Source organism: Bemisia tabaci, chromosome 3, assembly GCF_918797505.1.
Source record: "Bemisia tabaci chromosome 3, PGI_BMITA_v3".
Lineage (NCBI taxonomy): Eukaryota > Metazoa > Arthropoda > Insecta > Hemiptera > Aleyrodidae > Bemisia > Bemisia tabaci.
In genome coordinates, this window is record NC_092795.1 from 30,314,160 (window position 1) to 30,330,331 (window position 16,172).

Genomic DNA, 16,172 nt, shown 5'->3' on the forward strand with positions numbered 1-16,172 from the left:
TTATCGTTAGACAAAATTTCTATTGTTTACGATCTTTACTTACTCTAATTTCCTACCACTGTTTGTCATAAATACGCGTTAACTGATAATGAAGTTTTATATTATGTCGTTTTCGGGTAGAATAATTTAAGAGTTTGTTCAACTTCGGTTACCCGTACCATTCTCAACGAACTACAACCGGGGAGGATTGTGCAGTTCATAGTTCGTAGTTCGTGCAGTAAGCTCTCCACTGAATCATGACCTCAATGAATTTGCGTCAACAGAAATTGGAGCAGCAGGTAATTTTGCGGCTTTCACTATCAAACATCTGAATCTTAGTGTGTATATTGAACTAATTACTCTGAAAACAACTTGGCCTGCAGCACCGTCTGTGTTTTATGTCTCTTGTGGTCTTAACCTGCGCATCAGGGAGAGTGTTTGCATATCACTACTTATTACAAATGTTTTTATGGTTGGCCATAGAATGTAATTCTATCATCTCTGTCAGGAATTTACTCACAGAAATTTTTGTTTTCAGCGACAGCTGCTGGAACAGAAGATGCGCCAAAAGAGACAAACCCCTGGTATGATCCAAGCATCAGACGCAAAAGGAAAAGTCATGCGACCAATATCTGGTAGTAGAGGGAGAGAACTTCGAGGTGGGTTATCAGTCTTACTCTCATTGATTCCTTGGCTTTGAAAAATGTGCACATTGCTAAGGTCTTACTTTTACTGCATGCTTACTGCGGTGAAACTTGCGCCTTAACTTTCCTGGAAAGCTCTTCCATTTGCACTCCAGATCAAAAAGTTTAGCATCAAAGCACTGCTCATTCATTATATATGTGTACAAAAGTCCATTCCTGATTACACCTGAATCAGCTCTTCTCAAAAGGTTTATACTTGCATACATTTTACAGCAGTCCGACCAGACTTTCACATCTATTGATATTAATGGAATGGAACTTCGTTCTACAAGGAAGTAGAGCGGACTCATCGTTACAATCATATGTTGAGACAAATGTCAATCCCTGATCACCTCCAAAGTAGCACCACTCAACAGGATAATACATGCAGTCAGATGGCACCACTGATGAGAGGTGACCTAAACAATACTTGACTTTTTTTCTCAACATACGATGAGTCCGCTCTACCCTATGGAATGGACCTGTTTCATTGCTTTTAATGGAACAGCCAAAAGTTATGATCGGGCTGCAGGCACCATTGATAAGTGTCATTATGAACTAGGTTTGACTCTTGTTTCAAAATACTACGAATGAGTGCCTGAAGTTGAGTTTTTTAAGAACTAATATTCAGCCGCGGTGTGAGCTCACCTGTCTAAGATGCCACTTTGATGTTGGATACCTGCAGGCTGATGAAACTTATTTGGTTTGTTAGGCAACAAAAAGCAATGATGCAGATACTTAGGGCTTTGTCTTGTCTCATCCTACCGACACAGCTGCTTCCACCTCGCATAAGGAAATTTCTTAGCAGAAAATGAGAACAAAACAGCAAAATGATTGGTTTTCAAACATTTTTTGGCTCCTTCCATATTTACTCTTGAGCGTTTTGCATATCTAGTGAGAAAATTTTCAAATAAAACATTTTTAAATCTGTATGAATGTTTGCTCTAAAGAACCTTCTGCAAGTGTGTAGCCTATCCTTTTCTGTTCAAAAATTTGCTAACTGCATTGTCCAAAAGTGAGATCATGAGAAAGTATAAAATAAATAATGGACGCGCAAAGCTTTGAAGATATAGACTGTAAAAAAAGGATATTATAAGCTATCCCAGGCTCAAATTCAGCGGGAAAAAGGAAATCAAACAAGTGAATTTATAAAAAATTGAGTGCTGACCCAATCTCAGTTACAACACAACTACTGGAATTTAGTGGACAGACCATCAACGGCAACATAGTGGCCACTTTGACACTATTAAATCAAGGAAGGTGTGCAGGCAACCCATATTTCGAAACCTTTCTCTGCAAATAACTAACAGTTGGAAGACACTTACTTACTCAGACCAATCTCTACGGCAATTAAATTAATCATATGCAGCGTCGAAATCATTTTAATCTGCCCAGAAGGTGCTTGCCTTGCTTCTATCTTCAACATATCATTGGTGAAACTTCAAAAGCTTATATCTCAGTTGCAGAGCTTCAAAATTTCTGCTCCCATTTTTCATTAAAGGAGAAAAAGTCGACGCCATTGCTTAAAATTTTCATAGAAAATTCTGTACACAGAGAAGAATAATCGGGAAAGTTTTAAAGGAATGGCTTTCTTTTTTTTTTCCATAGACCAAAAAAATCATGCTAGAAAGTCATCAGCGATGCAAACCTAGATACCTACCCATTTTTGCAGTTGTCAGTATGTATTTTTAGCCTCTGCAAAAAGATAAAAGAGTGCTAGGTCCACACTGTTTTGCAGGGAAAGCAAGGTCAAAATGTTCAGCCTTATTTTTAGTTTTTAGCCTTATCCATCCATGTTTTCAGTTTCTATTCTTTCATGATTTTATTTTGTAATAACAATATTCTGTGGTTTCAGGATACGATGGACCATTACAGTTCTCTATGATGCACGGAAGTCCTGACTCTAGCGACATAATTGTTCCCAAACGGAGTATCTCCATGGATTACGGTAATTTCTTATCATCCTCGAAAATGAAAAACTTAAGTGCCTCAAGGACATTAAAGATAGCATTAGTATGCTGTTAAGATCAGTTTTTGCCCTCGATACCTCTAGAAATCTGAGAGGGTTTGGACGCAACCACTTAGAGACCTTGGTGTTTAAATTTTCAGTTGCTACTTTGGAGTTTCTTTGGTCTACAAGTGTTTTTTCGGAATAAAAATAATTTGATTGTGAGCTGATCATGCAGAGTAAATGGATGACTCCTAAAGCGGTAATAAATCCAAGAACTTTCGTTCAATACAATCCATGGTCCTTAGCTTGTCTGCAGTAAGCATAACTCTAAGAACTGAGCTCTTGCATGTGTTAATTACATCCAGTCATTGTGTGAGTGTTTTAGGTGTTGGTATCAAAGCAGCATAAAAAAAGTGGCCCAAGCTGTGTACCCGTATTATTGCAAGTCTCATTTTCATCCTGTTCAAGACTGGTTCAAGATTGTGTAATTGTTTTGACCTATTTTTTGACAGACAGCAATAGTCAAGGTCTACTATTAATTATTAAATAGCGGTTTTCCCCTAGTAAAAGTGAATCAGCCTGTTGTCAGGCTATGTTTCATAAACTACCCTGAGTCAGACTTCAGGCTGACATCAGTCAAGTTCTTTTTAGTTTTTTCAGGTGTTCTTTTTTAGTCTGACTCAGGGTAGTTTATGGAACATAGCCTGACATCAGGCTGATTCACTTTTACTAGGGTTCTTAGGTGTCAATCACATCTTTATTATAAATTTGCTGAAATCATGCATGATCTGTGAAAATACTGCTTTTAGATTTTCTACTCCAAGTGCTGAGTCTGTTATGTTGAATCAGTGGAGGTGTAATGCTTGTGTTGATTTTCTATTTCAGATTTATTGGAAGAATCAACTATGAGGGTGGGAGACCCAATCCTAGGCGCCCAATCGATTTCCCAAGAGCTCGATCTTGAAGATGAAGAATCCACACCAATTGGATATATTAGCCAGGCTAGCGACAGCACAGACAATGTTAATTCACTCGTCTCACCTGAGATGAATGCCTCCTCTAAAAGCTCAGATGTAAGTCTCATCAATATCAACTGCTGGCTGATTGTTGAACTTTGTAGTTTTTTGACTGAATGAGAGAAGGTGAAATAGAATTATTTGAGCTGACAGATTTTTCGATTTTTGATCTTGTGCCCTCTTTTTTTTGCCTCTAGCGCACAACAAATAAGAGAGAGGAAGGGGTTGATGATAATCGATTGGTTGTCGGTCACTGAAGAGGCACTTTCAGCTTGCCAATTATCTGGCCTGATCAAGAAACAAAAAGGCCTACCAATCTTTATTTTACCTTAGTCTTGTCTTGTCCGGTGGACGAATAACAAATTTCATGATTAATATAAAATTAGCTTGGTAGAGTGTGCCCTCTAAAATTAGTGTCGTTAAAAGACCCCCATGTTCAAAATATTTTTCAATGAAACAGTGAAGTCCTTTTTAATTAATGCTTTACAAGTAATAATCTTATGTGTAAGTACTCATTTCAGAATGAAGTAAGTTCAATATGACAACACGAGCCAGCAATGTATAATCTGACAGTATCGTTTTTGTTTGTACCCTCTATTGGCTCATCAAGATGCGCCGCTAGTGATCAAAAAGAGGTCCAATTAAAGGATCTTCAAACCTCTTACGTGAAATAAATTCTTCTCCCGTTAATCAGTAATAGAAAAATATAAGTAATAATCAAGTTTTTCTACTTTTTAATTTACTTTTGATCCAATTTCTTTTTCTGTCTAGAGTCTTTCCCAAAAAATAAATTACAGGTCCACTCCTAAACATTAGCCTTTGAAGTATCACTGTCCTCTACATTTAGGTGCAATAGCTAGATTTGAAAATTTATTTCCATGAAAGACTTTCATACCTAGTAAGTTATGCTTAAAAGATGTCGTCAAACTGAGTTTTGTGTAACATTCAGAATAATCTGGCAGTAAAGCTTATCACTTCTTTGCGCCTTTTTGGAGAGGTCATCATTGCCATTTCAGTTTTCAATCATTGCTTATTTGTGCTCTCTTACATCTTATATTCTAGGCGCCTCTGTTTATTCTGCATAACTTCTATCGTTTCCCCCTTTTTTCAGTGTATTGAAGCGGAAGGCGACATCGTCGGGAACTTGGATACATTTGTTCTAGAACCTGCATGCCAAAAAGTTCATTACAAATGTCGGATTACCAGGGATCGCAAAGGAGTTGATGGAGGATTTTATCCTGTTTATTATTTACATCTAGAGAGGGACTATGGCAAAAAGGTAAAGGCAAAATTAAATTATTTTCTGTCAAAAAAGTTGTCAACGAGTGAAGCAGTTCCTGGTGAGGATATTGAAGTGTGAGGAACTTGCACACAACTTACCCAGCTCTGAAATAATCAAGAATAAAAACATTGATTAAAAATTGAATTCAATGTATATTTGTTACTGTACCGCACAGTATGCATACTGCTCAAAGTATCAAACATTAATACTGTTAATCAGACAGGATGGATGCAATTTGCTTGGTTGTGTTTGAACATGGGAATGGACCATTAGATAAAGTACAAAATTAAGAATTGTGATCTATGTTTTCTCTTTACAATTTCTTATAGAACAAAAGTTGCCTAATGAAAATCACTGAAATTGACTCCTAACCCAGATATTAATGTTTTTATTCAGCACTGGTTTACAATAAAATTGAATTTCTTACCTACAAGACAAACCTGAGTCTATGTCAATCAATTCTAGCTCTACAACAGTTTTAAGAGGCTTCTTAATCATAACAGTGTTCCTCTCCTCTGTTGTTGAAAGTTTAAAAATTTCCAATAGCTGAGCTGAAGCATCAAAATCGATGTTGCCATATTTTCATACTACAACGAATGTTTAGATAAAGTTTGGCGTACGATTTAACTCAAGTAGGTGATGGTTTTTTTATGTGCAGATTTTTTAAATTAATGCTGTGAAAAGTGTTAATTTCTTTGTTATGATTTACCTTCAATAATTTTCATCGCTCAAATCATGCTCTACTTGACATTTTGTTCGGGAAAATACATCATAACAATGTTTATATTCGCTCTTTGTCTAGTGGTCCATCTGGCAATGATTTAAGATTTTACTGCAGTTTTTTCTTGAACCCACGTAAATCTTCAAACCTTGACCTGATATTAGAGTTTTGTATATGTTAAATTGCATCACCTTTTCACAGCTCATTTGTGGTTTTTTCTTTCTTTCAGATATTCCTTCTTGCCGGTCGCAAGAGGAAAAAAAGTGCCACCTCAAACTACCTAATATCAACGGACCCAACAGATCTTTCAAGAGGAGGAGAATCTTACATCGGTAAACTTAGGTCAAATCTGTTGGGAACTCAGTTCACAGTCTATGATAATGGTCATTCACCCAAGAAACCGTATTCAAAAGATGATAGGGATCAAGTCTATCCCCGCCAAGAACTAGCTGCAGTTTGCTATGTAAGTATCAAAACTCAATTAAAGAAAATCAGTTAGTAAGTAGTCCATCTTAATCGAGGAATGGAACAAGTCGGGTAATTTTTTCTTAACATGCACTGATAATTTTAGAATTTTTTTTTTTTTTTAGTTTGGTATGAAATGGAAATTATTTTCAGTACCTTAAATGCTATTTTTAAATGTTTTTCTTATTTTAAATGCTGACATTGGTAACATTGACATAGTCTCATTTTTATTTTCGCTTTTACAGGACACAAATGTTTTAGGCTTCAAAGGACCTCGCAAGATGACTGTTATCATTCCTGGCATGACTCAGGACCATCAGAGAATTCAGATAACACCCGAGGACAACTCTGAAACCTTACTAGGTACAGTTAATTTTGCATACGACAGATTTCCAGGTTTCAGGTTTTTAGACAGATTTCACAAAATTTATTCCCCTTACCATGGACTCTCCAGGATGTCTATTGGTTTGACAAGTCAAAAAAATCAGGCTAAAGTACCATATTTATGAGGTCTGTCTGGATATTTTTACTAAGCATGGAAAGTTTGCTCATTGCATGTGAATTTTTTTGTAAATTTTTCTGGAAAATATGGCGAACTTTAGTAGAAAAGAAATGACTGCAAACCTAATGGGAAGTAAGGCACTTACGAAATTTGCGATTTTGTGTAAAGGGTAAATGCTTAATTTTGGTCTCTTTGGCCCCAAAAAATTATGAACTAAGAAAACTCTCAGAAAGTTTGACTTTTTTGAAAGGATGTCAGGCCTTTTATTATCTAAAATGAACCACCATCCCCTGTTCAATTAGATTGAAGAAGGTTAGGCAGGATTGGATCACACTTAGTCTTGAGAGGTATACGAGAGTAGGACTTTCTAAATCTAATTTGCTCGCTACATTTTTTGTGGAGAACATTTTTGATACATCTTAAGATTACTTCAATCGAAATAACATTTAGCCAGAAAGATTTTTAGGTTACTCTTTATAACCCCATCAGTAACAATAATTTTTCAAGTACGCATTTGGAAATGATCCCTTCCTCACTGAAAACGACGAATGCTTATTTTCCTCCTTTTTCTGCGTTCCTTTTTAGAATGTTGGCGCACTAAAAACATGGATGACTTAATCGAGTTACACAACAAAACGCCGTCATGGAATGACGACACACAGTCATATGTCCTGAATTTTCACGGCAGAGTGACACAAGCATCTGTAAAGAACTTTCAAATTGTGCACGATAGTGATGGTGAGTCCTTTTTTGGTTTTTTCTCTCTCAAACTTTCTTTCTCCAAGTAATTTATGCTATCTAGTAAGGCTCTTTTTTTGGTTAGCTATCGAAATTGTGATGATAAATTAAACATTATTTGAAAGAACCAGACTAGAGTTCCATCAATAATTTTGAAAAACTACTTAGAAAAAGAAAGAAAAATTTAAAATCCTCTCTATCATTCTAAAAGAGAGAGAAGATACATTGCAGCTGTATCGTAAAAATCTCAAAATTAAAATCCACACATTCCACATTGTCCTAAAACTCTGGGTTCCAAGAATTTCCTCCATTTTTTAAAAAAAAAAAAAAAAAAAACCTGAGAAAGTTCGGTGATGCCAATCCTAAATTTCTGTGTCCACCCTGTACATGCTGCTTTTAAAATTAAAGTCCGTCAAACGACGAGCGTTCTCTTTCTTGTCCAACTTAGTAGTATTTTGCTTCAAACGTTATGAAAGATGCGGGACTGAAGGAAATTTTTATACCCTTTAGAGCAGGATTATTTCTAAAATCAAGGCAGTTATTCATGGAGCACAAGACTAAAGACCGAATTGAGAGGCGAGAATCGAAGATTTATTATTTTCCCTTCTTCAAGTTCAGTAGGATTTCTTAAATGATATCTGTAAGGAAAAGTCTCTTGGAAATGTCCATGCTGCGCTTGAAAATATTGAAATTTTTGATATTGGCGAAGGCCTTGCAGCGCAATATGATCTAGCGCTACAGCTTCTGCTGATGTCCTGGATCTGTCACTGCTGCCAACTGGCTGATTTGAAGTGCACTTGTGATATTACTGATCCTTGAAATCTTTTGAAATTGCTTGACCTGTGACCAGTGTGGTGTCAAAAAAATATAGAATTCTAACTTTAATTTTTCATTTTTTAATTTTTCTTTTTTTTTTTTTCAATCTTTTTTATTAATTTTTACAAGACTAACACTGTGATGTTAGTTGAAACCTGTATGAACAACACTGCGGTATCAACTTTTTAAGGAAATACTCCTCCCTGGCACAATTCGAAAGAGCAAGAAGAGAGAAAACTTAATTACTTAACTTTTCAACTCTAAAGCATGCTTTAGTTTTGAGCTTAGAAGTTTTTCACTGGAATAATTTTTTTTCTTTCTTCAGTTGATTATATAATAATGCAATTTGGGCGCGTCTCGGAGGACGTTTTTACCATGGATTACCGCTACCCTCTCTGCGCTCTTCAAGCTTTTGCTATTGCTCTAAGCAGTTTTGATGGGAAATTAGCTTGCGACTAATGAGCTTGTCAGTCGATAAAGGTAAGGATAACTCAGTGCGTATTTAAGAATGTTTGTTCAATCCTTCTGCTCTAATTATCACTTTGTGAAGTGGGTACATTTTGTCGTCTCCCGTACAAAGTAACATATCTTGTCCATGCTATTCTCTACAAACGTTTTATTTTATCTGGAAAGCCGTCCCACAAATTAGTCAAAAAATTCCCGTGTCTTTTTTCACGAGAAGAAAGAAAAATTTCCAGAAATTTCATGTGACAGCTCTGCTATAAGATAATAAAATGTAAGTACATCAGAAATACTAAAGCGAGCCATTGAGGTATGTCCACTCATGCGGGAGATGACAATTTGTGCACACCCACATTAGTGCTTATAAGTAAGGACAAATGCACAATAGTTTCGTATTAGGACTGATGCTAGATTTGGATACACTTGGAGTAAGGGAGGGGTGCACTGAAACTAGGAGCTCGGAATAATCACTGAAGACTTCATTAGAAGCCAAAACCGTTGAGAACTTTAACCCTTTTGCAGATAAACTGTACCATAATCAGGGTGTCTCCTGTCAATAAAAACTGGAAAATATCAGGTAATTCGATGTCATCAGGAAAATTAAAAAAAATGTCAGGAAAATCGGTCTTGGATCAGAAAATTCCAAGTGCGTCAAGCTTTTCTCTACCACATTCTGTCTAGCACCATACTAAAGTGAAACATTTTATTCAATTCATCAAATAAGTTGGTTTGTAAAAACAAACGTACGTAAAGTTTTTGCGCCACAAATCAGGAAATTTCATTTAAAATATCAGGAAAATCCAAAATGGAATTTAGTAGATACCCTGTATAATGTCATTCTGACTTGAAATTTTGTGAAACAAGTCTATGTGCATGGTCACACAATGAAATACTCTCTATCTGTTCTAAGCTGAGTTAATTTTACTCGTTGCTCTGCTCTTTATTCGTATCATTGCCTGATCTTAAATTTTGCCTAACCCAGTCTCTAAAATTTCAGTCCTAGGATCCATGTCATTCCTTGAATGGATACAATTTTTTTAAATGTTCCCTCGTAGATAAGCTGATTTTGTATTATTGCGGCCAATATTATTTCCTTTACTCTCTCAAGATTTGTACAGTCTAAAAAGAGCTCCATTTCAAACATTTTTTCAAGGTCTTGTATGTGTTTAATTTTTTGGAAGGTGCTTAAAAAGTGCTCGAATTTCACTCTGTGCTAATTTTCATCAGGAAATGTTTGCTGTCAAGAAATAGTAAAGCATTGTGATTTCATTCGTAAACTGCGATGAATTCCCAACAAACCACTGATTGTCAAATACTTTGTTTTTCTTAATGACAAACATTCACCAATGACATTTAGTGAAAGGTTAAATTAATCATGCTGTAATTTTTAATTCCCCTCTTTCAAACTCCGTGTCCTTGCAACCTCAGAGCTTACCATATGGGTGAGCTTTGAACAAAAAAAAAGGGCAAAAACTGACAGAACTCTTATTGTTAAAAATCACACCATGGAAAGAAAACTGGCACTTAGGAAAAATTAAAGGAAAAGGTCTTGGAGAATCCTTAAAAATCCTTCAAAAAGTGCATGTTTTTTTTATTTTAAATCCTTTTTTTTTTTAAAAAAAAAAAAAAAAAAAAAAAAAATCTTTCTGCTGCAAGAATCATGTCCTTTCATCAGGTTGTAAATAACTCTGCTATCAAGGCATTTGATGAAATTAAAAATACTCTCAGTTAAAAATGCCGTTTAACCTGAAAATACTCTGATTAGTGAGCTTTAAAAAAGAAAAATTTGCGTTTTCTCTCCAAGTTTAACATTTTCCGAATGAAATACCTTCAGAGAAGTCTTCAATTAATTTAACAGATCATTAAATCAAGATTTTCCATTATAAATTTATTCCTTATTTGAATTATCTATGTATTAACAGGATGTCTCTGTGCTTTCAGATATTTTGGTTGTTCCAAGACTCACGAAACGATTCGACACTTACCCAGTAATTTTATCATCGACATTAGATGTTCCTTCTGCCTCTTCCGGAAAGGACTCAAGGATTTTTATTATTCTTTGCATTTTTTTTCTTAATTTCTCAGCAGTTGCAGTATTACGTTTTGTACTTACTCAATTTACATTCTAGTCACTTTACAGTAATCGAAAAATTTAATGCTGTAAGATGCTCAAGATTCACGAATCTACCACATATAAGTTATTTAAATCTGGTCCGAATCGATACTATAATTAAGTGCTGTACTTTATGAAATCACAATCTAATCCAAAAGTTAAAAATTTTGAACAAATCAGGAACATATTTCATTGAGTTTCTGCTTCATAGTTGCATGAACATACATCACTTCAACTTTTGAAATTAACTACAACGTAAGTTTCAGGTCTTAGCTGAGAGTTTCTACTTGGCTTTTTCAGCAGTTCAGCAGTATCTCAACTGCCTTTTGAACAGAATTTTAAAAACTTGAAAATGCTCATCAAAAGATTTTTCATTTTCAAAAAGTTCAAGTAAGTGCTCTCTATCATGTGATACAAATTTTAGTATATTTTCCAAAGGCAAATGCACTATTTTTAAAGTTAAATTTCTATGCGGGTCCGAAACGAAATTGAATCGTGAATTATCCCAGATGTGTCGAGTTAAATGCAGGGCACTTGCTCTTAAAATTATTTTTATTTTTTATCCTATTGAAAGCCTAAATTTCAATGGCTTTCATCCTGCAACTTAACTCAAAAAAAAACCAACTATATATTTTAGATTCAACACAAAAAAATATTCTCTGAAGTATCTCCTGTTTTAAAAAAAACACAAGGAAAAACCCAAATTTTTAGTGAATATTATGTCGCTTTATCTTTAATTTTTTTTATAATTTTTCTTTTCCGAAGAGAGGAGCCACTGAAAATATTTTCTAGTTTCATTACTATGCTCTACTCCACAAATTTGGACACATTTTACACAACTAGGTATTTTATCAAGAATTATTTGCCACTCTGAATCGAAAAAAGACAACTTTTTGTCTATTCTCCAATTTGTTTTAATTGTTATTTTGTTTTAATTTTGACCTATAATGAGCATATCTGCTTTCTTGTTTCCTAATTTTCTCTCATGGTTGATTTTTCAATGGAGAACTAAACTGCAAAACGCCTTTGAAATTTCTGTGAATTTACCCTAGATTATTATGAACAATATACTCACAAAATTTCAAGTTTCAGGATTACTTTGTTTTCCGTTTAAAAAATGAAATATCAGAGAAAACTATGCAATGTCTGATGTTGTCAGGCTGCCTCTAGTTAAATGCGCCCAATGGGCTCACTTGTACATCTCTAGGGCCCATCTTGTACCTCTCCATACATATCAGTATTTTCACTTACTGTTTCTCAATAGGTTAGGTAATTATAGTGTTTAAAACTGATTTTCTTATTGTTTTATCCACTGGAATCTGGCAAGAGTATATTTTAACTTCAAAAAGCCTCAAAGGCTGACTTTCAGAGAATGTGATGCTCTCTCCTTGCAGAAAAGACTTGTGGTTTTTTTTTTTTTTTTACCGCTAAAGAAACCACCGCTTTCTGATTTTTTTATAAATCATATCAAATTTTAAATGGAAACTCAAAAATTGCTCATCTTTTTGCAGTTGTTCCTTTATGTAAAAAATTATGCAATGTTAGCCATTTTTGTCAAGAACACCTGATCTAATTAAATTTTAGCCTAAAATCTGATGACACCACAGATTGTGCTATTTTATTTTTAGATGCACTTCTAAGGTATTTTCAATCCAAAGTCTGTAGTAATTTAGTAACAATGAAGGGTCACCGATAAAAATCTGAGTTTCCAAAGTTGCCGAAACTCAGCTGTTTTCTTGTACATCTGTTTTGTAGGCTGTGTGCAATTCCAATCACAAAAAGTTGGTGCAACAAAGCTCAAAATCAGAGCACTCGCAGTTCTAGTACGGCCAATTGTTTCTGACAGTATCAGAGTTTATTGGTAGAATAAAATAAAGAAAACTGAGGGTACTGATAGTTTATCCGCAAGGATTTGTTATAACAGCCCTTATGACACCCTCTAAACAAATTACTATGATTTGATATTATAAAGTGCCTCTTATGTCAGTGTCTTAAAATATTCAATTTAGTGTCTTACAAACATGCCTTGAGAAAAATTGTTTTGATCAGCTTGAATTTCTGACAGTATAGGAAAACGCGAGACTTTTTGAAGTTGCATTTTCGTAGACCTATGAAATCGCGCCTGAATCATTCATTGCACCAATGATGATATTCTTAAGGTGGAGCGACATTCTTCAAAAACGGCTTCATTCAGAAAGACCAGAGATTCATCTGACTCAAGTTTTAAAAAAGTGCGACTTCAGGTATAATGAATATTGTGCCTTTTATTTATTGTAGTTTCTTGGTAAGGAGACTGCCAGTTTCAAAGCGAAAGACTCAACAGATCTGAGAATTTTGAAGGAACTTCGAGTAACTTTGCACAAATTTTTTCATGCCTTTTTTTCCTGTCAATTTCAACACAAATTCAGTTAGTGATATTTTCCCTCTAAGCCACATATCAATCATAGGTACAAGTATTTTTTCAATGTAGCACTCACGATCAAAAGATCATAACTTTTATTCGTCCAAACTTTTGTCTGATTCATTTCAAGTAGAATAGTTTTACATTCGTGGTAAGTGCCTGAATTTAGTAAAACAAATTCTAGAAAGTGAAGGAAATGCTGCTTCCTCCTTGAACTCTGCACACTTAAGATCCTTTACATCCAAGTAAATGAAAATTGTTTCAAGGGGGAAGTATAATTTAAATTTTAATTAGTTGAAGTATAATATTTTAGTAGTTATTGTGTAAAGTTCCTGTTCACATGAAGTGTATTTTTTAAATGGTTCTGTTAAGATCAACAAAAATTTAACGAAAAGCAAATATTGACGGTGAAACTGCAAGAACGCTTATCCTGTTGGGGATGTGAAAAAATCTCCGCTGCTCCCATTTTAGCTTACCTTAGGAAAACGAGTCAACACTTCTGCTCGAAACTTAAAATATTCCTCACACTAAGAAGAAAAATTTTTTCTATCCAAGAGATAAATTATGACAGGAAACCTACAGCGTTGCAGACCGAGATACGCGTTTTCAGTCTCACTGTCGTTATGATTTTTTTCTCATCAAGCAACACTGTAAATTTAATGTCAGGTTTTTCAAGTGTATTTATGTTTAGTTTTAATGTCTATTTGTATAAACTTCAAACTGTGGAGTGGTTTCTTGTACTATCCCAGTTTTAAAATTGTTTGTAAAAGTTCTTAAAAATGGATCTTTGATATCTAATGTGAAAAGATTAAATAAGCACATAGAAAGGAGAAACTAACCTAAAAATAATTCCCAAATCTCCAAGTCTAATGTTTAATATCCAAGTTGTGATAAATACAGTGAACCGCATGGACTAATCTCCTGAGGCTACTCTGTTCGTAAAATTTTTGAAACGTCCTTTCTGCTTTTATGAAAAATTACGTAAGGTTCCTTTATTTTTTATTTGCTCACATTTTTAATGAAAAGTTCTTTATTGTTCTTACGTTTTAGTAAAATTTCTGCTTCTCAAGTATGTAACCACTTTAGTGCAGCTTTGAATAATTTTTAGGCACCCTCCTCTCGTTGTAGAAATTTGACTGACAAAATCCCCCAAAATATCTGTACTTAAAACATTGTAAATTCCATCTTACAACGCACATATTCCTAGTCTTTCAATCCTCCCACCTTGATTTTCAATGCTCAGAATTTTCTAAAGAACTCTCTTGACTTATCATCTTAGTTTACAAAGAATTGATGAGCCATATTGCCATCTCTTGCCTTGGAGAATCAAACGGTTACAACATGCTTAATACGTGGGTCAAATGTGCCACAGAATCTCATTTTGACGAATGACTCTTATAGATTTACTAGAAATTTTAAGGCCGACCAAATTTTCAAGCCTTTGTATCCAGTGAAAACGGAAGTATTGCCCTCATATGTGTCAGTGTATACTTTGGTCGTTTAGATCTTGTGCTTATCAATGATGGTTGTGGATCCAACAGTTTAAATTTCAATTCATCCCTCATTTAAGATCAAAGTGGGAAAAATCTGGGTACATTGCCCATCTGGGAAAAGATCACATGTTTTTTTGACATTGCCAAGAAACAGTTAATCAGTCCAAGATCAGGCAGCTTTCGATGTGTTTCTCTGTCAATCAGAGACATTTTTCTTGAAATTTTTGTCTCATAGGAAGTGATATTTTGTAGTGAAAGAACGGTGAAGCTCTATTTCTTAGTAACACTAGATGCCTCTCAAGTGCCCTTTTTTCAGATGGTCCTTCACGCGTGTACAAACCAATTTAATCAATATTGTAAGATTTTTGATTCCTCAAATTTTAATTTTTCGTTCAAGCTGTATCAAGAGATCTTCTGAGCCAATTTTCATTATTTTTTTCTTTGATAGGCTGATAATCTTTTAAAGTTTTCAAATCTTGACTCAAGATTTTTACTGTTAGGAAGTGGTTGACTGAAAACAATGATTGCCCTGTGTAGGTTTGGCGGAAAAGAATTCTTTAGTTATTTATGATGTAAATCAGTTTTGTTTTAAATGTGTTCATATTTACTTTAACAGACAATTAGTTTGAATGCCTGTCTTTAAGACTCAACCGTCAAAACATGATTCTGTACGCCCTTGACTGTATAATACCATTTGATTAATTAGTCATTAGTGTTCAATTCCCTCCTCTCATTTTATGTATTAAATCAATAAATAAAATCACCCATCTTCACTCAAATGACCTTAAATGTCAAGATGTGTTGGTTCTTAAATATGATTAACACCAGGAATTTCGTCTTTGTAGAAACCAAAATCACTCGTAATTCAACCAAAGTTTTGATTAAATCAACGTTATGGTTTATTTCAGCAGGAAATTGACCCACTGTTTCTCCTGCAACTCTCTGTGTTCAATTTTCATATGATTGTATTTGATTATGCTCCTGACTAATATAGTGTCTCCTACAGTCTAAGTATCAGACTGCTTTGTCACTTCTAATTTTCGAGGTTAGATTAGCTACTATGTACAATCGAGGTCCTTGGTGAATGAAGACAGTGACATTTCTGTGATTTCGAGAGAAGCGAAATCCGAGTTTATCTTTATACAGTTAAAAATTAAGTTTTGCACTTGATCTCTTCGGGAGGCTTACCTCAAAGCAAAATTGTTTCAATATCACACATCTCTCAATATATTTTCTTAAACAAGTCACTTCTGTGATTCACTGAGGGCCTCAATTGACTCATCTCATACTGCCGCAAGATTGTATGCATCAAACTCCTTCTGTTTCCTAAACATGTCATTATATTCTTTTAATGTTTCTCAGTATTCTGTTTCCGTGTTATATATCTCTTTCATGTCAATGGAAACAATAGACACAAGTTATCATCTACTTACTAGCACCAAAGATCTCTCAAATACATTTAGATTTTAAAGCAAATTTGTCTGCGTTTTCTTTTATGCCATCTATATTTTTTTTTTTCAATGAACTTGTTATTATTGAAAGTAAACACT

At 34.6% G+C, this 16,172-nt stretch overlaps 1 protein-coding gene across 1 annotated transcript; it reads left to right on the top strand.

Annotated features, from left to right (window-relative positions):
* On the top strand, positions 1 to 16,098 carry ktub (Tub domain-containing protein ktub). Its single transcript, XM_019040367.2, has 10 exons — positions 1 to 278; positions 518 to 638; positions 2,518 to 2,610; positions 3,499 to 3,686; positions 4,741 to 4,908; positions 5,862 to 6,095; positions 6,343 to 6,460; positions 7,185 to 7,337; positions 8,479 to 8,633; positions 10,557 to 16,098. The coding sequence occupies exons 1-9, from the start codon at positions 237 to 239 to the stop codon at positions 8,610 to 8,612; spliced, it is 1,251 nt and encodes a 416-aa protein (XP_018895912.1). The 5' UTR covers positions 1 to 236; the 3' UTR covers positions 8,613 to 8,633; positions 10,557 to 16,098.
* Positions 16,099 to 16,172: the final 74 nt, after the last annotated feature.

What these genes read in the sequence shown, in the direction of transcription:
- ktub (XM_019040367.2), top strand. Translation starts at nt 237, where the DNA reads ATGACCTCAATGAATTTGCGTCAACAGAAATTGGAGCAGCAG. An exon ending in TAGAGGGAGAGAACTTCGAG is followed by an intron (nt 639 to 2,517) that starts GTGGGTTATCAG and finishes CTGTGGTTTCAG; the next exon opens with GATACGATGGACCATTACAG. An exon ending in GAGTATCTCCATGGATTACG is followed by an intron (nt 2,611 to 3,498) that starts GTAATTTCTTAT and finishes TTTCTATTTCAG; the next exon opens with ATTTATTGGAAGAATCAACT.